Raw genomic sequence first — 26,105 nt, 5'->3', positions numbered from 1 at the left:
AAATGTCAAAAGGTCTTTTACTATCAGCTGGTTATGAAAAAGTCTTACAAAAACAGGTCGCCTCTGTTATTCTTAACCTGAAGGTTGTTGTGTTTTCACATACTGAGGTAAATTCACTTGTACAGATTCATGTTTCTTTACGTGTGGAGTTAAAGCTGTATCAATATTCACAAATACACAGAAGGACTGACGTGCACAGAAGAAGATTCATGATTTTATTTTTGATGCAAACATAAATATATATTGAATTACAAGCTGCTTCTGGCCTGTGGGCTTCGCTGAATGTATGTGTGAATTTTGAAACTCCCCTAACATGGCTCCATCCACAAATGTATTTTTTTTAAACAAGGAATGATCAGACAGCAACCAATTGTATAACTACCTTGTTTCAGTCAATCATATGAATGGACCAAACATTGGGGTAATTGATGGATAAGTCAATCACATTAACCCATTCCAACAGCACTGTAGCCATGTTGAAGTACAATTTAGACCTCAGATTGATTTCTGGCAGCGACAGAAGAGTGGTAAGTCAAATATTTATCTTAACATATTTAACTACTCGTCCTCTTGTTATGATTATTAATGTTAATCAATTTAACATTAATAATGGGGGCGACTGGTTCTGTCAGCATCAGTGCAGTTGCTGTGCCACATTGTGATGCAGATGCAGAGAATGCTCTCCACCGCACAGCGATAGAAACTCCTCAGGACTGAACACCCAAGTCTAGCTTTCCACAGCTTCCTGAGGAAGTAGAGACACTGGTGGGCCTTCCTGACCAGTGGGGAGGTGTTACCACTCCAGGTGAGGTCACTGGATATATGCACACCCTGGTACCTGTAGCTGGAGATCACCTTGACAGCTCTAGACCCAATGGCATGGGGTGGCATTAGGGGGCATTGCTCAACCACAGAGCCAGTCGCATTCATATCTCGATTTGACACAGTAGAAAGTCCCACACTTCCCATATTTGTGCCTGTCGTCCTGTTTTTAGCCGGTTTAATCCTTTGCCAACATGTCATAACTTGTTGCAACATGAGTCTTGAGATGCTCGCGCCGGTTTTAACACCTGTGTGGCAGTGACGTGACGGAGCCCTGCTGCTCCTGTGCAGCAAAATAAAAAAAAATAGAATCATGGCAGCAAACCAGCAAAGGCAAAGAATTTGTAACTAACCGAGTGAATTGAAAAATGCTGTTGGATGCAGGCAATGTTAAGTACTCAATGGCAATATAGCACATTAAGCTTGTTAATAAGAACATGTTATTGATTTTGTTGTTATCTATGTTCAAAAGTGGGTAGTACTGGTTACATTCACTTGAATCACTTTGTGGGAAAAAGGGTAGCTACAGTATATGAGTAGTTGTTTATTTTGCAGTAATAAATAAGGTTTTTTTTTTTTTTACTTGAAAGGTTACATAAAGGTTTGTTTATGTATTTCTATTGAAGTAAAAACTTGTTTCTTCTCCTCTCCCCCAAAATAAGACAATGTCCTGCTAAATCCCTCTGGAGCCAGGGCTGTACGCAAGGAGAAGCTCTCGCATCTCTAGGTGTCATCCAGAGTAACAGCAGCATGTGAGCTACAAGTAGGTCTTCCCCCAGCACCCAGAGATGAGGGACAGCTTTCCAAACTGAAGAAAACATTTTCCTTTTTTGGAGCTTTATTTAAAATGCACACACTCAGCAGTACACACACCAGTAGATCAGGTTGAATAGGATGTAAGCACCTGGGAAGATCATGCGGGAGTAAGTGTCAATGGTGTGGGTGTTCTGGATTATGCGGAAGCTGCGAATGCCCTTCTTCTTAGTCTCTGTGGACTCATTGTCCAATGTGAGATGGACCACCATCTGCTCCTGTTTGTCGGACGGATCCTCAGCTGCCATAGAGGCTCTGGTGTACCCTGCCAGACTGTTTGCATCAGCCTCGCTGTACATTCCGTCCAGCATCATGGTCTTGGTGTGAGGCATGCCACAGGTGCAGGGCAACGTTTGGGACTGGGTGATAGAAAGAAAGGAGGAAAGAAAGAAAGGAAGGAAGTCATGACTGAGTCTAGGGATTTTTTGAAACTGGTTGTTACTGATTTTGAAATCATATCATACCTGTTCCTTTAGTTTTTCTCTTAGCTTCCGGTCTTTACCATCCCTCACTGTGGTCAGATAGTTGACCGCTGCATATTCAAGCACAGAGAGGAATACAAAAACAAAACTGACCCAGAGGTAAATGTCGACAGCTTTGATGTAAGAGACCCTTGGCATGGAGGCGTTGACTCCAGTAATAATGGTAGACATAGTGAGCACCGTAGTTATACCTGAAGCACAGAAAATAGAACAACTCCGTTTGTGTCGAGGTCAAAGAGGCTGCAGGGAAAACACAAGAGGCATTAAAGGATTTCATAGATTATTTAGTAACTTCCAGTCATGAGAAAAAGGAAATGCCCCTGGTAGTCACTGAACTCATGAAAAAAGAAAAGTACAACCCATGATTTAAAACTACAGTATGTAACTTTTACAAAAATATATTGTTTACATATTTGTTAAAAGTGTCACCATGTCCTGACAGTATAATATGAGACAGATAATCTGTGAAAAGATCGATCTCCTCCACCTCCATCCTAATACGACAGATGTTTTCATGACGTAGACTGCAGACAGTCAGACCTGTAACAACAAAACGTGATCCCAGCCAGGTATGCACAGGTGTGCTTCTGAGCTACAGCTAGACTTCAACTCTTTAAATGAGCTGTGAATGGAATATCAGCAAGCAACTGACACAGCAAGGAAGAAAGAAAGAAAGATATGAAGAAAGACAAGAAGAAAGGAGGAAGGAAAAAAGATAGGAAGAGAGAAAAAAGAGAATAAATGAGAGAATGACGCAAAGAAAGAAATAAGCAACGTTGTTGAACTCAGGATCTCTGTCACAAAACGAAGACCAATGCCCCATCAAAATGTTATCCTGATTTTCCAAACAGATTTTTTAAACTGCTGTTTAGTGAACTGCTCACAAGAACTGAACACGACCCAGATGTTCATTTTCTGTCCAATCTTAATTTGTTCTATGTCTCAGAACCCATACGATGTCCTGTTGAGATGAACGTATTTCGATTTGAACCAGCACAAAGGTTTTTGTTACCTAAAGAGACTCTGGCAGGAACAGCCCTACGGTCGATCCAGAAGGACACCCAGGACAGCATGACCATCAGAGTGGCAGGAAAGTACGTCTGCAGCAGGAAGAAGAAGATGTGCCGCCGTAGGGTGAAGTTGATGTACAGCCGGTTGTACCAGCCTGAAAAACAGGAAACGATGCAACCCAGTTGTTTGGTGAATGTTCTGATGAACAACTCCAGACCATGTTGCTGCCACCACCATGTCTCACTGTGGCTTTGCTGTTCTTCTGGTGATGCTCAGTACTTTCCGGGCCACAAATATCTTTTAAATTGGAATCCAAAAGCTCCAGTTTGGTTCTTTCAGATCATAACAAACCCTCCCACTCCAGCAATAGATGATTTATACTAGTTCCTTATCATCTACTCTGCATGCATTTTTGCAAAAGTAAATATATTAATAATATTTTCTTGTGTATTGTTAATATACACAGTTATTATTACATAAATCTAATTTATGTCAAATTAGATTTGACATAAAGCCCAATTACAGTACAAAAATTCAAAAACACAATCGCACTGAACCCTACTAATATTTTGTACGTCATAAATGCTTTTACAATTTACACCAGACAGATTTACTAGGTAATTATACACATGCCAATACCTGTGCTGCTGTAGAAAGCCAGTCTGGAGGTGGTGTGAAACTTCTGGATGAGAAACTGAGATAAAGAGATCCTGTCATCTGTGCTCAGGGACTCATCCCCACTTTTCCAGTAAAGCATCAGGTCTTCATCAGTGTAAGCGTCTGAGGAACAGAAAGCACAACCAGAGCAAGGAGACACTTTGGATCAGAGGCTTTTAGCGGTTTACATATTTATTGAAGGTTTTCATTACAAACATACAAACATAACAGAGTTACCAATGAGAGAAAATAATAATAATAATAATAATAATAATAATAATAATAATAATAATAATAATAATAATAATAACTAGAAAATTTCTGAAGAAATTTAAACTGGGCCTGCCAAAGTGTGCCTGTCGGTTGGCACACTTCGTGGGCGTTCTGATGCTACAAATTAGCATCAATGCTAAAGTAAGCTACAATGTACTCAATAGCATGTGGAGATTGACAAGCATGTTGAGTAACATGGACTTATGCCATTCAGTATGTTGAAATTAGTGTACAAGTTAAAATGAGCCAAATTGCTAACATTAGCCAAAATGCTGTCAGTAGCATGTGGAGCATCACTCCATTCAGTGTACTAAGCATGGCTAATAAATAAGAAAAATAGCTAAAAGCTTCTTTTAGGGAAAAGGCTAATGCTAATGGGGGCAGTGAAATGCAAAGGTTTGTGCTAAGGTTAATTTACTGTCTTGTGCAGCAGGGCAGTGCAATAACCTGAGAGAAAAAAGATAGTAAATGCTAATATTAGTTAGCACTACCCTGAGAGGAATATTTAGGCTTTTATTTTGAAATTCCGTTACAAAACTTAACGCGGTGTCACTGTTGCTCCCCGTGATTAAGCTCATAATTACAATCCTCTGTACTGAATAGCTCTCTGATAGCAGACGGTGTCCATAAACAAGTTTACTAAATATTGTACAATAACTGAAAACAGAGATGTAACTTCTATCATGAATATAGATTAGCCAAAAACCCTCCAAATTACAATGAAATACTTTTACTTCTGGTGGGCGACGGAAGTAAGACCCTTAATCGTTTCCCCAGTAAACCTCCCAGGAATAAGGTGGATAGAATGTTCAGTTCCAATGGTATCAATGACATCAGCGGTTATGACGACACTCTATGATACCACAAAGGAGTCTCTCTCTTGAATGTAGCTCGCAGACAGCGTTTTCTCAGACCTGTTCCTCAGTTCTATCGCGACAGATCACTCTTCAGAGCAAGTTCGAAATTAATCGAAGCAAGCGGGATATCGATTCCAGATATTACACGCCTTTCAGAGAAGCAAGAAATTACCAGAACATCGACATGAAGCAACAACAGATTGCTTGTGAACATGAAGCTTTTCCAGCTGAGCTTTCATGGGTCGACATTATGGACCTGAACATCCAAGTCGACTACGACGCTGTCATTTTCCCTTTCGAGGAAGACACAGACAGCCCCATTGAGCCGGAAGACGGATCAACAGAGATCCAGGGGGAATCAAGTCCTTCCGGCGACTTAGAGAATCCAACATCATTGGAAGTCGAGCAGGAAACAACTCCCTCTGCTGGCTTCGAGATTACCCTCTCGGTGGAAGTCGTGGAAGAGAAAAGCCAACACGTCATCGATCTCACAAAGCAGGTAGACGATCTTAAAAAACAACTGCAGGGTAAGATTTTTGATCTCCATGAGGAAAGAGAACGAAGGATTGCATGCCAGGCTGAAGTCAAATCACAGCAGGAGGAGATTCAAAAACTGCAAAAAATGGTAGTAAAAGAACATCACCTGCGAGTCAAACGCGAACATGAAAGAAACGTGCCAGAGATCCACGTATCAAAGGTTTCTTGCTCTACCAAAGTTACAGCCGACAAGAGCATTCTTCAACAGTTGGACTACTTCAAGAGGGAGGCTGAAAAATACGCCTCCCGCAATAAAGGTCTGATAGAAGTAATGGTTGAAGAATATAGAGTGAGACTTAAATATGAGGAGCAGCTCAAAAGTCACACAGAGCAAGCTTCCAAATTCAAAGAACAGGAGGAAACAGTGAAATCTCTGCAGGGTCAGGTTGCAGACCTGAAGGTGAAGTTAAAACTTGCTCTGGAAAACAACCATCCTAGAGTCTCCACCCAACCAGAGGCTCCCCTGAAAATAGAAGGCTCCCTACGAACAGAGGAGTTCAAGGAAAGACAGACCTCCCATCAACCAGGGAGGTACGAGGAAAGACAGACCTCCAATCTATCAGGGAGGTCTAACGAAAGACAGACCTCCCATCAACCAGGGAGGTACGAGGAAAGACAGACCTCCAATCTATCAGGGAGGTCTAAGGAAATACAGACCTCCCATCAACCAGGGAGGTATGAGGAAAGACAGACCTCCAATCTATCAGGGAGGTCTAACGAAATACAGACCTCCAATCAACCAGGGGTCTCCATGCATAGCGTGGATCGGCCTTTGCACCGACCCACGCCCAGGTTGCAATCAGAGGAGTCCACACAAAGCCAAACCTCCACACAAACATGGAGGTCAGAGGAAAGAGAGACGTCCATGCGACCAACCTCCACTGGTTGCATGAAGGGGCTTCATGTTGGCGTTGGCATGAAGGCCAATCTATGCCCGGCTCGGCCTTTACGCCGACCCACACCCAGGTGGCACTAACCTAGTGGCACTAACCTAGGTCACTATCCAAACCTAGGTTTTGCTAACACTCGGCATTAATTGCTTGATTAATTGATCTCTCTAAATTGTCCTAAGGTGTGAATGTGTGTGCGCAAGGATAAGTGTGTTAGATGATGGATGGATGAATATTTGTTAAAAGTGTCTGACAGTAGAATATGAAACAGAGAATCTGCGAAAATGCATCTAGCTCTGCTACTATCCAGAAACATCCAATCAGAATCAAAAGGCAAACCTTTGGTTCTGATTGGTTTCTAATGCGTTGAATGTGTCTCAGCACATTCAACACATTAGACTACTAGTGTACTGCAGCTACACAATTGGCAGAAAAACACCCTAATATTATATCATCATTGTTTATACTGATTTAGAAAACAAAATGCTGTACAGGTTTGTCAAAACTATTTCGACCCATATTAGAACTTTGCATTGATTTCCTTCATTTTAGTAGCTGCGATTTTGCCTAATCCACACATTTTCCCTAACCCCAAACAATATTAGTCTATTCCTAACCCTAACCCTAACTAAAACTTAATTAGCATCTTACCTCTAAATGTTACCCCTGGCCCAAAACAATGAGTCCATCATATTAGGACCAAAGCCTGGTCCTAATATGATGGAACTAATGCAGTGTTTCTCAATTCTGGTCCTCAGGCCCCCTGCCCTTCATGTTTTAGGTGTTCCCCTTCTGCCACACACCTGGATTGAATCTGTGGGTGATTAACATGCTACTGCAGTACTTGATGACTGCAGAAGAGGTCATGCTGTTCTGGAACAGCTGTTCTGAAACAGAGACACACCTAAAACATGCAGAGCAGGGGGTTTAAGGACTGGAATTGAGAAGCACTAACCTAATATGACACTGGACATATAATGGTGCGTTCACACCAAATACGTTTTGAGCATCAGGCGCAGCTGGTTTGCATTCAAAGTCTATGTGGAGGCGCATCGAGGGCCGTTGCGTCGTGCTTCAAGCCTCTAGTGCGGCGCGATTTGAACCGTTTGGAGTGTTTGACAAATCTAGCGCATCCAACGCTTCACATAGACTTTGAATGTAAACCAGACTCGCCTGACGCTCAAAACATGTTTGATGTTAATGCATCAGTAGAATGTTCAGTTCCACTGGTAACAATGATATCAGCAGTGATGACATCACTCTTTGATGCATCAAATGAATCTCTCTCTTGAGTGTAGCACACAGGCTGTTTTTCAGACCTGTTCCTGTTCCAGAGTTATAAGTTATGAATCTTTTCCAGGAGTATTGTTAAAATTATTTGAAGGCACAGAATCAGCCCAGTACAGGTTCACATTCTCATGTTAGAGAGACTCATCTGGTATAAAGTTAATTTTTTGGTACTGGAATCACATTTATTAATTTAATCAAAGCATGTCATCATGTCCAGAGCATAGTAGCATTTTGTTGCTTTTGCCACCACTAGATGATATGCATATAAAATATAACATAAACAGCACCATTCAGAGATGCAATGAGTTTATAGCAGTTGTTCCACCATGTCTGTAGTTCTGACGTTCTGCCATCACTGTGGTTCTAAAGAGCAGCTCAGACTGGCAGACTAAATTCTGTCTATTTTGAGTCTAACTGACACTGTTTTGTGTCAGTTAGACTTTTGTTTTGAGTTAAATTTGGCTCGTTTTTTGTTAATTATGTCGCCACAGTTACTCGAAATGCCAACAAAAGTAATAGCTCCCCTCACGGGATTGAGCCTCACGTTTTGATATATATATTGTGAGGGGGCATGCAGCGGTACGAGCCGCATTAACGGTAGTAGGAAGCGGCAGTTATTTTGAGGTGTAGAACAATAGGTGCCTGCCATTCAATGCATAGGGATTACATCCCTATGCATTGCTATGGGCAGGCCCCAATAATACCAGATCAACCAGTATAACTAGAAACCATCTATTCATTATTTTGTAAAGTGTTGTAGATAGTTCAGTTCTTAATTCAGAAAATAATTAGGACTAACTATAAATTTTTGGTTTTTTTTTTTCAATGTTTGGTGGGGAGATACTATTATGATAGCTAAATGATAGCTTCACAATTTAACTGATGATGTTACATGATTGTATAATAATAATATTTTCATGGCTGTGAAGGACAGCAGTGCGTTGAAAGGTGAACTATGGTTCTGGGAATATTTACAGAGAAACTGTTAAATCTGGAATTTGTAACTGGCATCTAGAAAAATCCCATTTTAAGAATGGGCCAATCGGTAGATAACGATGTTAATGCTGATATATCGTGCATCTCTACCATGTTAGGTTACTTGGTAAGGCAATAGAAATACTGCAAAACCTCTCAGTTCTGTCAACAAACCAATTAATTCGAAATGAGTACTGAGATGCAAAACAAATTTTTCAGAAAACAATTATCAAGTGGCTGCATATCTTGGCAAACTGTAGACGAGAGGATTTCAAAAACATTTCCAAATAACAAACGCTTCCGTAATAAAAATACACCTGAATTCTCCTGATGTACAGCAGGAAATAAACTCTGCTGTAACATTTTCACAGAGAGTTGAAAATGTTACAGCATACTCCTTTGAATATGCAGGTTCAAAGGAGTCTTGAACCTGCATATTCAAGACTCCTTTTAATTAGACTTACTGTACAAGAAATATCACTATTCAATAAGAGGAGAGAGGAAAAATTCACACTGAATAAAATTGTACAGTGATATTATCACATTCCTGTGAGATTGCACATAAGAAGCTGGTTCAATTAAAGCTGGGGTAGGTGACTTTTAAAGCAAATACTTATTTGTTAAAATTATCACTATGACAGTATAACATGAGACAAAAAAATCAAGCTTCACTGGTTTAATTGAGTTTTAATCGAGCTGTTCCTGTCTCTTTCTTTGTCAGTGCCTTTGAAAGCTCCATTTCCTATCAAATGTTCCAAGGGGCTCATGCTGAATCCGCAACACGTGTGCTAGTGTCCTGAACTAAATTGCAGGTATGATTTAAAGAAATCCTCACTGGTTTCAGTGGAAATTTAATACAGAAGCACTTTATGTTTAAGTTTAAATAGTAGCATAAATGTGAGGAGGTAGGGAAGAAACTTTAGAAGAGGAACACAGGCTTTCGATGTGAAATGGCTTTACAGTGAAGGTGAAACAATCAGATATACATTATTAGCAACAGAAAAGGATGTCAGCAAAGTGACTGAAAAAGCACTGGATCTTTAAGGAGTTCTACAGAAATGGAATTACAATCTGCTATCTTCAAACTGCTGTTTCCACTAAGTGAGGTTGGTTCATAAGCTTTTGCCAGAATGTCTTTAGCCACTTGTAATAAGAAGCACAGTGAGACACAAGGCTGTAAACTCAGTGTTTGTGAAACTCACAGCTCTCCAGCTCCAGAGTGCATGTTTGTGAATCCAGAGGGAAACGACTGAAATCCATATTGCAAGCAGCAGTAACTGTTACCCTGAGGGATAAAGAAAGGACAGTGTAAAGCCCAGCAGCGTGGGAGCCTGCCAGCTTGGATTTAGTTGGGTTCCTCACCTCAGGCTATACAGAACATGGCCATCTGGAAAGACCCTCAGCATGATGTTGTCGGTGGTGGTGTCATGGATGAAGGACCTCTTAGAATGGACGAAGAACACATCAGGGACCCAGATTTTTTTCACTAGGCGCCCATCAAATGTCATGCTCTTATTTGTGGCGCTTGGAAAAGCCAACCTTTCGTCCTTCCAGTAGTGCCTTAGATACAGAGTCATGGTGAAGTCCTAAGGGAGGGGGATTGAGGGTGGGCAGCATAAACAGATTCAGGATTAAGTGTCAGTAGAGGGACTACTTGCTTGCTTTCTCTAGTTTATTAAATTCCTCCAGGATTACAGCAATCTGACCCATGCCAGCTGGATTATTTGGTTATGTCGGGACCAAATGCACAAGCTCTACAGACGTGTGAAACATATGTTCACTAAATCATCTAACTGGCCATGGTTTCTATTGATCCAAGCTGATTGGAGGGCTGTCACTTCACGTTACCCTGCTACTTTACATCTGAAGGACGCTCTGCTGCAACGCTGCAGCTCTGTGTGACGGACCACTCTTTGCCCGGTTCTCCTCACGCCATTACATAAGACCAGATCACTTAGAAATAATAGCTATGACAACACATTGTACTGTTGGCATACACCAGCAGAGAACCTTTGCTGTTGCATAAAAGGAGAAACTGGACATTTCTCAATTAAAAATAACAGCAAAGAAATGTTTTTTTATTGTCCTTCAATGAGGTCATTCAGTTGTTTCAGCACCAAAGTGGCAGAAACACAAAACCTAACAGACACATAATGATAGAAATATTTCTAAAAAGTAAGAAAATAAAATAGACTGTAACTAGGTAGACAATTTTTGACATAACTGTACATGTTTGGTTCTGAAGGATTACATCAAATGTGAATATTTAAAGTATTTAATGCTTCTTATATTATGTATTATAATTATTACTTACTGGAATATCATGTATTGCTTATGATTTGTCCAATTATGCCCCCACTTTCACAAATATAATTGGTCTAGTGCTCTGTTTTTATTGACTTTAAGAAGAGAAACAATAATTGTAATTATTCCAAAATATTTAAAATCTAAATCAGAATATACTTTTTAAATTTAAAGCAGCTTGTGAAGTAAACTCTCTGTGAAAATGTTAAAATGATTTCTTTGTCATAGGAAGACAAGCACGACTGTTTTTATCTCCTAAAAATGTCTCAATTTACTCTCACTGTTTATTTTAAATTATATGTTTGGCAGAGAAAAAAAAGTTTGTGGAAACAACCAACACATAAGACGGATATTATTTTTAATTCAATGTTCAATACCTGAATTAATTGACTTACAAAAAGCACATAGTTATTTGCTGTATGTGAGTCTTAAATATCTGCATAATACAGTCATATTCCATAAATTTGAATACAGCTAAAAAGTTTGTTTATTTCACTAACTGAGTTCACCAAGTGAAACTCAAAAGATAGTCAGAAGGTTCTTTTGAAGGTACCATTTTCTGCTGAGAAGAGAGCAACAACATGACCTGAAAATCACATTTCACTAAACTACTGTAGCTCTAGTTGCTGAACTACAATTCTTTATTCAACAGTAATGAAAATGTTTGTGTAAGATGTCAGGTCAGTTTCAGATCGTTTTGAATGATGTGAATACAAATTAATAAGAAGGAGGAGAAATTGGACAAAGCAGCATAAGGTCATAAAAAACAGCAAATGATTATGACTCAGAACTCTGCATACTTCAACATTCTGATTTAATGTCATTACCAGCAGCTATTTTAACTATTAATATAATTATATTCCTCTACAGAATCATTCATGTTCTTCCTTCTGTTCCAAAACAACTAAATCCACAACCTTGGGATCCAAATTAAACATAATCCTCATGCGCCCTTGCAAACATGAGATTATACAACATCATTTTCCGTCCAATTTATAAACAGAGCAGAAGGCTGATTTAATTACATCAGTCAAACCTGTTTTAATTTATTCTGATGATCAACAAGAGAAGTGTGTTCTGAAAAAGAGCTTGAATTTTACTTGAATTATCATAACTTTAGTCAGTAGAGGATTGCTCCGTCACTGTCAGCTCCACAGTTCAATTTAACTAAACTAGAAATTATTCTGAGCTGCATGTAGTTGCTCGTCAGAATGAATAAAGTATGTTTGAGTTGAATTGAATAAAATTTTGTGCTGGAGTTAAAATTCTGGCAGTGTGACAAATTTGTTTGGCAGTCAAGCATTTGTTTACATGCTGTTAGAGAAATATTCCTGCGTCGACTCATTAGCTGCAGCAACTGAACAGCATCCTGTCCCTGTGCTGCAGCAGAGGTCATTTGTTTCAAACTTCCAATCTTTCTAATCTGATAACATCAGTTATGTTGAATCTGGCTTGTTTTTCTTATTTGTAATTATCTGCTGCAGGTGAGATTTTTACCTGCCCTTGACTGACCCGATAGTGTGAAAGTGGTTGCACTGCGTGTCATTCAAACATTCAAGCAGCATACCATGTCAACTTCCGATATGCTGTCCAAACTCTCCACCTGAACATCCACTCCAACTGGGACAGCTGGACCTGCAGATCAATACCAGAAAGCTCATTAACAGCATTGCTTTTTCAGTTTTAAAGTTGCACCATGACGTTTCTACATAGTGCAGATATAACCCAGTGTACACTTTCCGTTTTCTCCCTTTGCTTTGAACTCTTTGAACTCACCACACATGGTTGTTAATTACTAGGGGTGAGCGATATTGACAAAAAGTAATATCACAATATATATTTTTTGAAAACCTTGAGAATGATATCACAGACGATATTCCACATTTTCCGCTTTTTTAAAATTATTGTTGGATTTGGCCAAACTAATATGTAGCTTCAAAACAGCTCCACTGAAGTAATATCTGTCAGTGTTTAGATTTTTAGCTCTCATGTTCTGGCAACTGCAACCGAACCCTAACGCTCCGCCCTCCCCTGCTGCAGAGGCCAAACAACAGAAACGTCTGTAAATCTTTTTCTTATTGCAGGTAGCAGCTGATTCTGTGAAAGTCAGACCAGTCCAGACCGTGGACCAGCTCATCAGCTTCTTCTTTGTTGTAATGGTGTAGAAAACATTAGCATGTAGCACAACTGGTACTACTGTAGACAAGACAATATGGCACACCCCTAACCTCACATTTGCTTTGGGCTGTTTTAATCAGCTGAGTCTTCCCACCATGAACTGTATTCACTTAATAATGTAATATAGCACTTTTTAACATGCTTAAAAGCCCAATACACCCTAGTGAAAAATAAATATATTACGTTTATTAAATCTTAGCATACTTGAAGCCAGACTAATCATCAGTATACTTCAAGTTTAAGAATTATTTAACTGAAAGAATGCTATTTTGGAATAACTAATTTTGTGCTTAATATATTATAATTCTAATTATCCATCCATCCATGCATTTTCTAACACCCTTATCCCTAGTGGGGTTAGGAGGGCTGCTGGTGCCTCACTCCAGTGAACGTTTTGGGCGAGAGGCGGGGTCACCACTGGACAGGTCACCAGTCTGTCGCAGGGCAACACAGAGATAGACAGGACAAACAACCATGCACACACACACTCACACCTAGGGAGAATTTAGAGAGACCAATTAACTGTGTGAGGAAGCCTGGTCTAGTTAATCCGGAGAGAACCCACGCATGCACAAGGAGAACATGCAAACTCCATGCAGAAAGACCCCGGGCCGGGAATCGAACCAGGACCTTCTTGCAGCAGTGCTGCCAATTGCGCCACTGTGCAGCCCTAATTGTAATTAAATTGTAGAAAATTTTAGAAAAAATTGAAGTATAAGTGTACTATTACATTGCTAAAGTGCAACAACTAAAAGCATACTAGTTAGAACATTAAAAAAAACTTCATACCTAAAATGTACAATCTCCATGCTTGATTAGTATATCTTAAATGTGCCATTTTTGTGAAAGAATTACACATGTCTTTAGAATGTCTTTTAAATATAGAAGCATTATATATTTTATATTAGTACTGTGATCTCAGTATGCTCCAATTAAACCTTTAGTTTACTATAATTGCTGATGAAGTACACTTTTTAGTTATTTGTCAATGTCTTTTATTATTCTGCTTTGCCACTTTGCTCTTTACATGCACCATACACACTACAGTACTGCAAACACATCAGGCTGTTGGTTTACAGAAGGATGAGGTACAACACACTGACCGGCTGAAGAAAAATGACATTGTGTATTCAATATATTCACATTTTTCAAGAGTACATTGCCAATATACTATCACAGAATTGTACTTTAATAAGTATATCTACTTGATAACCCACTAAAAATGTATTTCAGAAAATTATAGCATATTTAAAATGTACTTACATATATTTTTTTTCCACAGGGGCTAATGTGATGTATTAGATGTTGAATTAAAATGTGCTGGACTGACATAGACTGAGATCAGGTTCAGACTGAATTCAGCTCATTATTAAGTATACAAGCTAAATAACATTTAGTTCAAGTCAGCTTAATTCATTCTAATAAACACAGTTTCATTCTGATCACTTTGGTTCTGGAACAAGCATTGGATCAGTTGGACAAAACATGAGTAAATTGGTCTGAATGGAAGTGAATCTTTTGTTTTATGCCAGCTGACCTGAAATGTTTCTGATCTGAGTTGGAGTCAAACTCTATAAATATCTGAAGTGATTCAAATAAATTGGCTGTCTAACAGCCAAGAGATTTTTTTAATCAGCCAGAGTATCTGATAAAAATAAATACGACGGTTTTATTCTACTCATGATGTCATCTGCTTCCTTGTCATGAAGCGCTCCCTCATAAAATAACAGGATAGAATACTCTGTTAAGCCATGACTAACAATACACATCATTTCACACAATGTGTTTGGTTAAATCGTTGACAGGATTCTGTAGTTTACTGATGAGTGTTGCTCAATTGACTGAGTGGATTAGAAATAAGGACAATTTGGGATTTAAAGGGATCTGGAAAAGTATCCCACTATCCTGATCATTAGTAGAAAAAAACAAACAGACAGAACCTTCTGTCATTTGTTCAGTGCAGTGACATTGGCTGCTGTGGTCTAGTTAATCTGTGGAGCCGTACGGGTGCCAGCCTTACATAACCCAAGGCCCAGCAAATCTGCTACCTGGAAGATGGGATATTAACTCCTGCCCAGTTCCAGCTGTCGGTCTTGTCCTCCTTTCTCTTACTCACACCATATGCCCCACAACACGTGCCGAACACATTAAATCCTGAGCTTCAGCTGATGTGACATAACATCAGACACCTGCTGAAAAAGCAGAAATGAGAAGCAGAGGTCTGTTTCTGCTGGTGCCTCAGCTCAGCCTGCAGCTGCACACGGCCACAGCTAGACTCAGAAAGCTTTTCAGAGCAGTGTGTGTTCCCCTGGTTACAGGGTGCATGAGCGTTTGAGCCAAAGCTGTTTTGCTGTTTTGAAGCATGTTTTTTTTTTTTTTTTTTGCATCAGCAAATTTTCCCAGTATTCACTAATTCTTAGATGACACCTCTTAGTGTGTCAGAGCAAAGCTCCACTCCACAGCTCCTGATGACTCTTTATGGCTCTCAGCAGCACTTCAGTGTAATGAAAAAGTGCATCCACTGGCATTTCCTCATGGCCAGAAAGCCACACCCCCAACCCACCACACACACATGCACTCAAACACACACACAAACATCCAAGAGCAGAGAACACCTCAAGTCAAATTAAAATGCAACTCAATCTGTGAGCCCAGGCTGCCAGAGGAGTCTTAATGATGCGTCTTTTCTTTTTTCAGAGCTCTCCCAAAGCCCACAGCTTGTATAATTCCAAATCTTCCTTTTTAGAATGCAAATATTACAAGAACACATGAGCACAATAAAAAAATACAGTTTATTTGTTTCCATACTTTGCTATAAAAGTAGCTATATTTAGGTGGGTTTGAGATTTCAGTCAAGCTGATTCTTTTTTAATTAAGCTAATTATGTGAGTCATTAAGCAAGCAACCTTTCTGTTCCTAATTCAGAAAGTTACACTACTGTCTGTATAATAACCACTCTGCTAAGAAATTCAGTTCACTAATGTTGGTTACTTGCGAGCACAGATGTTTTAAAAGGTCTGTGTCTCCAGGCTGAATGTTGGCAGAAGGATGTTCTGTCCTTACTGCTTATCCAGTAATAACTCAGAAATAACATCAAACACAATGCTAAAACATATGTACAATCAAAATAAAGGTCAATTATTTTGTTACTGGGATTCATGGGAAATGCTCTCCATAAGTCCAGCAATTTTAGTTACTAATAAACCAGTTTGCATGCAGGAAATTAGAATTTTCTGATGCTAATATAAATCTGAGATAATTACTAAATCTGACATAACTACCTTTAACCCAACATAATACCAGTACACGGTTTGTTTAGTAATTTATTAATTTCCATTCCAGCTGAGTATTTCATATTTTGCACAATTTGATTTGACATGTACTCACTTTACATCTGAAGCCACGAACAAGTACACCATGTAAAGTAACTCTATATATTCTGTATACAGGTGCACTTAAAAGGAATCCCAGCTCTTTATTTCTCCAGTCAAACTCAGCGTTCACAGAATAATCTTCATGTCATTTCTACAGATGGTGATGACACCCATCCCTCACTCATCTGCTCTCGGATTAGCAGCTGTAAATCCGTCACCGGTTCATCACGCTTAGCTCAGACAGCTAGGCCTATGCATTACAAGGGTAAATCCAAAAAGGGAATTCCAGTGATGCAATGCATTAGAGTCAATATTTCCGCAGAATGTCTCAGTGCTATTTTTATACAAATACGTACTAATGCATGGTGGAACTATCTGTTTTCATCTATGTTTTTCAACCTAACGCAGAGAGAAACAAACAGCTGTACTCAAAGAAATTCAAAAGCAACGTGATGACAAATATTCTCCCTCTCTTCCACTGTTTGAATCAGGTCTGACCAAAAGGAGCTGGTGCTGTTGATTTAGTTATGACACTTGAAACAGATCATACTCCTGGACATAAACTGTTTTTTGTAGGTAAACATTAACAATAAAGCTATTTTAAATTCTGTTTTATTTAAGTTAATACAATTAGCTTCACTGTTATACTGTTTACTGTTTGAAAAAAAGCATCTGGAAGAACCGTATTTTACTTGGTTGTGTTTCCAGAATCATGGTCAGAAAGAAGGTTTCAGTTATTGTGGCGCAGTCAACAAACAGGAAGTAGTTCTGTAAGAAGCTTTGATGAAACTAAGAGGAACCAGAGCAGCTGTTTGACTCACAATTCTCCCTCAGTCAGAGGATTGCACTGAAATCTCTCTCCCTGGAAAGGGGATGGGATGCTCACAGCTCTCACAAGTCAGTGTTTGGTGATGCTAGAATAAGTTTTCTGCAGGATCTGACAATAACAATAAATAAATACAAGACAAAAGGCTCCTCAGTGGGACGTATGCTTCCATCTGTGGCTGCAACTGTTGTCCTAAAATTCACCATGGTCTGTTTTCTCTAGAGGTTTAAACAGAGCTGTTTAATTCTAAACAGCAAAGAGCTGGGCTCTTTAGTTGAATCATAAGCTCCTTATTTTTAATTGCCTGCTAAAATTCAAGCAGCAGGGGCTTTTTTTGACATTCAAGGTGCAAAGGAACAACACAGAATATGACTACAAACGGAACATGACAGCATGGTTCTGCCAACACATGGTGGCAACAGCGTATTGAAGAAAATACAAAAAAAACAAAACAAAAAAATCCCCACCGTAAACAGCTTCAGAAAATCCTGGCAGTGCTTTAGACGGATGCAAGAAGCATGACTCCATGGTAACAATGAGGCGAGGGGAGGAGTTCTGTTCCAGGTTCCTCAGGGTTCTGTCACTTTAAGTCAGTGTGATGGAACATAGTTCTATCACTGTGGCTCTTGGAAGTATTACTTCCATTAACCCTAACCCTTACCCTATTTCTGAATTAAAAGATATCAGAACAAACCTCTCCTATGTGAAGAAGTAATTTTCCTCTAAACCAAAAAACTGGTTGTGTCACCATTGGCAACAACAGTTGCCATCAAGCGTCTAGCATGAGCTGCATGTTTAGTTTAAGGTTGAGCCACATCATTCCAGTCAGATTTAAATGCAGACTTTAACTAGGCTACTTCAGAATCAACTTTTATTAGTGGTGAGTTGGACTTAATGTCAGACCCAAGTTTGTCAGAGCTTGAAATTCTCTAAATTCATCATTTTCAGGTGGAGAACTGAAATTATATTTACTTGCAGCAAGTAACGGTTCAGTTGTTGGTATAATGTTCTTTTGTCTTTGTTTTAGTTTTACTCCAGATGGAGAAAACTGGAACCTTTCAAAAAGTTCCAGTTTTCTCATGTCAGTCGATAGAGTATGTTCCTAAAAGTCCTGGAAAACATCAATATGTTTTGGGAATGGGTCTTAGTGGTATTCTTGGTCAACAGTGGACTGAGAAGTTATTGGTGACCTCTTGGAGTCATTTTGGTAGGCTGGTCAGTCCATGGAACACTGCCTGGGTCTCCAGTGTTTCATCTTTTCTCGTCTCCTCACAGTGATTACCTCTAGTCCCAAAGCTTTGCATGTCTTTCTTCCCCTTTCCAGACTGACAGACCTTACTTCTCGTTTCTTTTTTAATATTTTTTATCTTCTTGAGATCTTTTACACTGTTCCCTGTTGTCATTCAGATTTGATTCAAATGCTATCTTAATTCTACAATGTGACAGTGATAACAGGCAGGTGTGGCTCAGGAATTGAGTGCAGCTTATAAAAAAATTTAAAAATTTTTTTACAGTAAATTTATCATCAGACAAAGGGGTCATTTCTGTCCACACTGTGGTTTTTGGTTGTTATTGGTTTCAATAACGTTTTTTGTATTCATAAATGAAATCATCATCGGAGTTGCTTTTTGTGTTTAGTTGGGTTATCTTTGTTTGATGGTAAAGTTAGTTTTATCATCTAACATATTTAATCTTGACAACAACAAAAAAAACAGAAGAAATATGTAGGGAGGGAAGCCAACTGATCCATAAAAACTAATGGTGTTAAGGAACCACTGAGCAGAACTACTGCTGTCAACGACTCACTGGGTGTAACTGGATCTGAATCTGACTATTTGTGATTGGTTGGACTGGAGTGGAGTGAATTTGGACTTGAATTTGAAGTAATCTCAATTCATTTTCATAGAATATGACTATAGATTAGATTAGATTAGAATAGAATATCTGAGCTGGTATTTGCTGTGCAGTGAAAGTAAATTAACTGCTATCAGGAGAAGTTGCTTACCTGCGAATGCTGGCCTCATGGTGAAGTCATGTTCATCCACACGCAGAAGGTGGCTGGTTTTCAGCTTCCGTGTTTTGGTGCCATCAATGATCTTCCTTGACAGAGGACTGAGAATAATAAACAGAGAAACAGGGAGAAAGAATCGATGTATTTTAAACAATGACAAGGTGACCATGTTAACGGCAAAACTGATCTTTATTGCTCAAAACTACGCCTCTTTATATATGCTAATAAACAAATTCTTATTCTGTGCAAAGAAGTATTAAGAAATACACACTGTACTTACAATTACAGATTACAAAGGCTTTTTATGACTTCTTTACAATTTGCTTGAGAGGAACCAGACTGTTATGCAGTCCTCTAAAGCCTTTTTGGCCTGATAAGCTGCTTTTATTTGAACTTTCACTGTTTTTGTTATTTTCAGAAAGGTATGTGACTATTTTCAGATGTGTCTCAATGAGTTTATGATTCCTGGACAGCTCTTATCTGATAACCTTTCATCCAACAGATGGAGGATGAAGGATCTCTGTAGTCTGGCACCTTACTGGATTTTTTTTTTTTTTTTTAAACAGATTTATTTCAGTGAGTTCTTTAAGTCTGAACCTTCTTTATTTTACCACCTATTCAATTATCAATGCAGACATTAACAAGATCATGGTCAGGTACAAGAACTGGACAATAAAAAAATTTAAAGCCAGATTCTAGAAAAACTCTTCAGAAACCCTTGAGGCCTGTGCAAGAATGTGCGCAGAAAGCTTCCTGCCACCAAATATATATAAACTTGAGAACAAAGGTTTGTTTGTAGAATAAAACCTTTAATAAGTACATAGTGAAGGAATATTGATCTGGACAATACACAATGTCCACTAAATGTATCAAATCCAATGACAGTTGATTCCAATTTATTGTTAGATTACATCTTAAGTTGGTCAACTTGAGGCAATATCTGATTAACAACCAATAGAACAGTGAAACAGAATTAGATCTTTGTTGTTGAATGATTGACATTAATGTTCTGTGAGCTACACACCCGTTCACCATGGCAGCCTCCAAGCCTGCCTTCCCAACAAGAACCACAGCATCAGGTGTTTCCCCCAGGGCCCTACAAAGACACATATTCATGTTCAACTTGATCATAGAAAGAGCAAACAGGAAGCATGCCTGAACAGTTACAGAGTGACAATGCTAAGAACAAAAGGAGATCAGAGTAAATGAATGGGTCATATTATCATTTCCTTTCTTTCTTACCATAATCATATTATGTAAACCTTCTGTTTACTATCAAAACTGTACAGAAAAACTGCGTGAACTTCCAAGTTACATAGATGTGAAGATCTGTAGGAAACTGGAATTTCAGTGTTCTGCCTAAGTTTTGCCTTCAGTGTGTAGTGCTGGGGAAGCTGGAATTGAACTCAAAATCCATCCCTGATCCCAGATGACTACTCTTCTAAATTCTCTACTAAATTGAATCAAAAACTGAATAAAATCATTTCTTGAACCTCCTTTGGAACCGGTCCTCTTTTAATTGAATTCAGTTTGGTTTATTTAGACCCAATCCATAAAACAGAAGTTCAAACCAATCATCATACATTCAAATTGATGCTAGTTTTCAAATAATGCAGTTTGTTTCTCAAAGTGGTTTTCAAAGTTTTCTATAAGAAACCCAACAGATCACAATGAATCATTGGCTTGCAGCATTTGCTGCTCTTGGACAATCACTTAGCAAGAGCAAAAATTAAGCTGTAATTCTGCTTCCTGGTCTGGAGCCTGGGCTGTCACTGTTTTAAAGGAATAATCAATTTGACCAATTTCCTAGAGAGAAGAAGCTGCTCCATCCAAAGTGGGATGATAGCGTCTCTCTGGATCAGATCCGGTTTTCTCCAAAATGTTTGAAAATTATCAATGTAGCCCACATTGTTTTCAGGACTCCACTTAGACAACCAGCGGTTGAACGGCAACAATCGTCCCATCAGGCTAGAGACCAGAGAAAACAACATCGTTTTAGTAAACTTACACACTCAAGCAACAGTGACCTCTGATCTTATCATATAAATGAATGTGGAATGGAAAAAAAGATCATTATGGTTCCTTAATTTAAACTGCTGAATAAATGTTTGGAACTATTTTCAGAGACAAAATAAATGCACGTTTTTTTCAGAGTCAGACAAATACAGACATTAATGGTGTGATAAAAGACATCATATATCTTTTTATTTTACTATCCAATCTAAATTCTCATCTCAGGTTCACTTTATATTAATATTTATCTTGATGCTTGTTTCTGCTTGAAGGATGTTTGCCATGTTGGTTTGCTCTTCCTCTTAACGAATATGGAAAAAAAGTTACAGTATGAAAGCCTTTGAGACAATGAGATGGGTAACCAGCAGCACAAACAATAAACAGATGAAGTCCTGGTTTCTTTTGGTAAATGTCTTGTTCTTCTGGCTGGAAATTAAAATTCTGTCTGTGAAAACATGCAACTTCAGCTCTCAGAAAGTCAGAAATGTTGGGAGGAGAACTGCTTTAGAGCAGAGGTGGGTAGTATCTAGCTAGATTATCTAGACTAAATTACATTTACTTGATTAACTTGTATGGACATGTTTTAGATTAGATTTCACCAGACACAAACACCCAAAGGTTAAACTGAGACTTTTGAATGTACACAAGCTCAATTCTTCTAATCTTATTTCTGTCTTCTCAGCTTCCTGCCCTTTCAGAGAACATTTTTGTAGCTCAGTGTCAATGGAAGTATATTGCACTCCTCCTGTAAACACTGGCTTGAAAGGCTTTATGCTGTGAAAATTCCTGGATTTGGAAATGTATGTTTCTTATGTCTGAATTTGCTATTTTTGAAATGGTGAAAAAGAAAACAAAGAGGGGGTGTTGATTTTTTTATTCTTATTATTTTGGATATTAGCTAAATGAAAACCTTAAACCTATTTGTGCAGGCAAGCACAAGTCCTCTTTCGCTACTGAATCGCAAGAATCTCCCCTCTGCGTCTGTCTGTCTTTTTACGCACGACTTGGCTGGCTCACCGCGAGCCCAGGAAACAGAGTAGTCCGGATGGACATGATCAACAGAACACATCCGCTTTTGTTCCTTCTCACCAATCTAAGCTGCCGGACAGCTGTCTCTATAGAGTAGAGTTCCAGACTGAGGACATGTTGAAGGACGGATGGATGGAGGATGAGTGCCTTCCATTGATCTACAGTGTTTTGATCATCAGCTCTGACCTCATGGTGGAACTGAATCTAAGAATACTTACTTTCCTGGCTTGAGAGTCTCTCCCGGCTCGGACCATCGCTTTCTCCTGCTTCCCAGCCTCCGGGACTCTGCCATTAGAATCAAAGACAGAAGAAGAAGAAGCAGGACCCTGGCGTTATACGGCATGTTGACTTTTAAAGGTCCAGCGGGGATTCCACAAGAGAGACCTCGGGACCGCAGGAGGGGCGCTCTGAACCCGGTACCATCTCTTCTTTTGACGAACTGACAAAAATGTGACAGGCATGAAACTGTGCAACTTGTTCGCCACAGCGATAAAGTCTGATAAGCGCTTTGATTGGTCAAACTGCAGAGCGGCTTTTTGTCACTGGGAAGCGCGCGCGGCGTCAGCAGCACACGGCACGCGCCGCAGAGCGAAATAAACAAACAAATCGACACGACGAATCCCGGTGCTGGAGAAACACGTCAGTTCCCCTTTCTCTCTGCTGAAGACACTCTTAGATTGGCCTAACCGCCACATTAATTCAACAAATCACTGCCAATAGCTGCGCACTGTTTCTGACTGTAAACCCGGACACGGAGCTGGACCTGCATGGAAATAACATTACATAGGAAATACTGTCTTCTGCTCTCATAAGGACTGTTTGTTGAAATAAATATGGTCAACTGTAACTTAAATATAGCATAATGTCATTAAAAGCATTCCATTGTTTCTGGGTCACTCTTAGATATATCAAATATATATATATATATATATATATATATATATATAATTATTATTATTTATTTATTTTATTTTTTTCTCGTTTCAAGAGGGTCCTGAGCAGAAATCTGCAACACACAACAATCTGGTTACACCAAAGTAAAACAAATTAAAACAGAATTTAGTACAGTCTAGAAACAACAAATATAGTATTTTAAAAAGGGGAAAAAAATCTATAATAAGATATATCCAAAGAAACTGAAGAAAGGACGAGACACATTTTCACTGAGTTCTATTAGTCTGTGAAAAGATTAATATGTTATAATGCAGCCGGAGACCCAAGAGGAAACAGAACAGTGGTGAATCTTCCTGGGTTTCCACAGGGAGCCACATAAACCATGGCTCCAACCTACTGATGGAATCATTGTCTCTCTGAACCATCTCAGTTTGGCCTCTGTCACTCCACCTCTAACACATCTAACATGATCAGTCCGTCTGCTGTCCTATTTCTTGATCCCATTCATCCTCATCTCTCCAAAGAGAACCTCAACAGTCCAGAAGAAGCACTGCATGCTTCAAAGCTATGGTCAGTGTCAACAATGCTCTTCATGGGAGAATTCCAAGACCAGAACCACTGCTGACCAAAAAGAAGGCAAAGATCAGTTTCAACATTTACTAAAAAGGCCTTCATGAATCCTAAGACATTGTCAGGGGCCAAGTAGGAAGCATAAGACACAGGTGATTAAATCAACAAGGCAGGTTTTAATTTACCCAAAAATGTGAAAACAAACACCTTCCACCTCACTTATGCCACTATATGACAGCCTCTTACAGACAGCTCTGAGATCCACAACACTGTCATATGAGCACTTCATCAAAGTTGTAACTATATAAAACAGGTTGCTTATATAGTGACTGTTGGAAGTCATGAAACAGGGACTGCTTCCTCTGTCCTCTGGATGGAACTGGGGGAGCAGGATCTCGTCCTGATGGTAGAAACCAACCAGGCCCAAAGACAATCTAACATTCCTTGTTTGGGGCAGAGGGCATGATTCAGTGGCCTGGATTTTATTGATCTGTGGCTTGATGACCGCCATCAAGGTCATCAAGCCACAATGGTCAGTGATACGGTCCAGGTATTCTGTCTCAGCAGCAGCGACCACGCACTTTGATGGATTCATTGTCAGCCCAGCCGAGTGAAGGTTGTCCAGGACAATGGACGGGTCGCTTCTTCCAGTTAGTGCTGTGAATAGCAATACCAACCAAGTAAGGTGATCGCTCCACAACTCAGAACAGGATGAAGGAGGCACAAACATGAGGGAGAGTGACGGATCTGAACCTTGCTTTCAAGAAAACTCAGTGAAAACAGAACAAAGCAAATCACAATTTATGTTTGACAAGTAGACTGAAGACAGTGAGAGGAGAGTGTAAACTGTAAAAAAAAAAAAAAAAAAAAAACTATAAAGACTATATTAATAGACTTAATTTAGTCTTAAAGACTATGGGGAAACAAAAAGCATAAAACCTCAATTATGTTAAATCATCAGCTTTACTGTAAATATTCATTTTGCCAAAGCTTTTTCAGTTATTTATTTGTGTGTTGAACTGATGTGGAAGCATCACTGGTGACTGCATGGTCTGTTTAACTTTCCCCACATAATTATTTGGTGAGCTTGTTGTGTTCAGGTGATTCTGTTTTAAGCAGCAGATCGAGTTTGGAAGAAAAGCTCAAACATCCCAGTGTGACCAGCAGCACAAACCAACCAGGCTGCATTGTGACAGGGAAAAAAATCACCCAAGTTCTGTGAAATCAGAATGCTGGTACGAAGAAAGGCATTTCCAAAAGTAATACATTAAACTGTTAATAACTTCATTTAATTTGGCACTTCAACTGGCTCATGAATTTATCGCCACTACAAAGAAAAAGAGATCATAGCAGAGATTACACTCACATTGTGCCACCACACTGATAAATGAAGCAATAATAAATGGTGTATGGACTCCATTTATTATCCCATGAAGACATTTATAATTAAACAGTAAACGAATCCTTTTTCTGTCTTGGTTCTCCAGCTGTTCTAATAGTAGCAGCAGCTCAAAAGTCAAACACAATGAAAGCAGAAGAAAAGATCCTTCATTAAAAACTGTGAAGTTTTATCCAGAGTTAGACGTGGAAAGATGTGAACTCTTTATCCTGCAGGGAGGAGCGTCAGCATCCTGCTTGATCAGGACGTTGATCAGGCAGCATCCTCTGGCCTTAAAAAAATCTTAAATCAAGGTTTTGGTTCTAGCATTCATCAACTCCTGAGACTGATGTGGCTTGTGAAGCAGCTGTGGGAATCACTATCATTTGTGAGTGTGAATGGGTGAATGACTGAATGTAGTGTGAAGCTCTTGGTGCTGTACAAGTACAGGTCATTTATCACGTCACACAAACACAAGAGTCTCCTGAAAGGCTGAGAGACATACATCTGTTGGAAAGACGGTTTTGCTGCTTAGCCACTTGGTCTGAAAACAGTGGCTGCTTGATGTCTAGAAATGTAATAATAAGATGTGGAGCTTTAAAAAGAATGTTCACAAATGACACCACAGTTCTAGGCTGCACAGTACTGTGCAGCCTGTGCAGCCTTGGAAGCACAATTTGCTTCCAAGAATTGTGACTTGACTGCCTTCACTCGTGTTCAGTCCAGTTCTTACCTACTTCAAAGACGTGCATTCTTTGTTTATTAAACTATACTCAACAGCTATTAATCATTTAGGTATTAAATGTCGCTATATTCAAATAATGAAGCAAAATTTTGCTGCCATATAAGCACGACTGATCCTACTGAGGTGTTGAGAGCTTCACGTTTTCTTCAGCAAATACTTTATAAATCAGAAAAAAG

At 39.2% G+C, this 26,105-nt stretch overlaps 1 protein-coding gene across 2 annotated transcripts; it reads right to left on the bottom strand.

Moving 5' to 3' along the window:
- Positions 1-232: 232 nt before the first annotated feature.
- LOC102224368 (gamma-aminobutyric acid receptor subunit rho-2-like) lies at positions 233-23,125 on the bottom strand. 2 transcript variants are annotated; one of them, XM_023347393.1, is made up of 10 exons: positions 22,561-23,125; positions 20,325-20,396; positions 19,295-19,401; positions 12,479-12,546; positions 9,970-10,193; positions 9,810-9,892; positions 3,768-3,908; positions 3,130-3,282; positions 2,100-2,308; positions 233-1,994 (listed from the first exon to the last, which is right to left on the bottom strand). In XM_023347393.1, the coding sequence occupies exons 1-10, from the start codon at positions 22,683-22,685 to the stop codon at positions 1,680-1,682; spliced, it is 1,497 nt and encodes a 498-aa protein (XP_023203161.1). In that variant the 5' UTR covers positions 22,686-23,125; the 3' UTR covers positions 233-1,679. The 2 variants fall into 2 exon arrangements, with proteins under 2 accessions (XP_023203161.1, XP_023203163.1); XM_023347395.1 differs by having other exon boundaries at positions 2,100-2,167.
- Positions 23,126-26,105: the final 2,980 nt, after the last annotated feature.

Source organism: Xiphophorus maculatus, chromosome 15, assembly GCF_002775205.1.
Source record: "Xiphophorus maculatus strain JP 163 A chromosome 15, X_maculatus-5.0-male, whole genome shotgun sequence".
NCBI classification, from domain to species: domain Eukaryota; kingdom Metazoa; phylum Chordata; class Actinopteri; order Cyprinodontiformes; family Poeciliidae; genus Xiphophorus; species Xiphophorus maculatus.
Note: the sequence above shows the minus strand (reverse complement) of the source record. Positions and strands in the feature narration are given on the sequence as shown.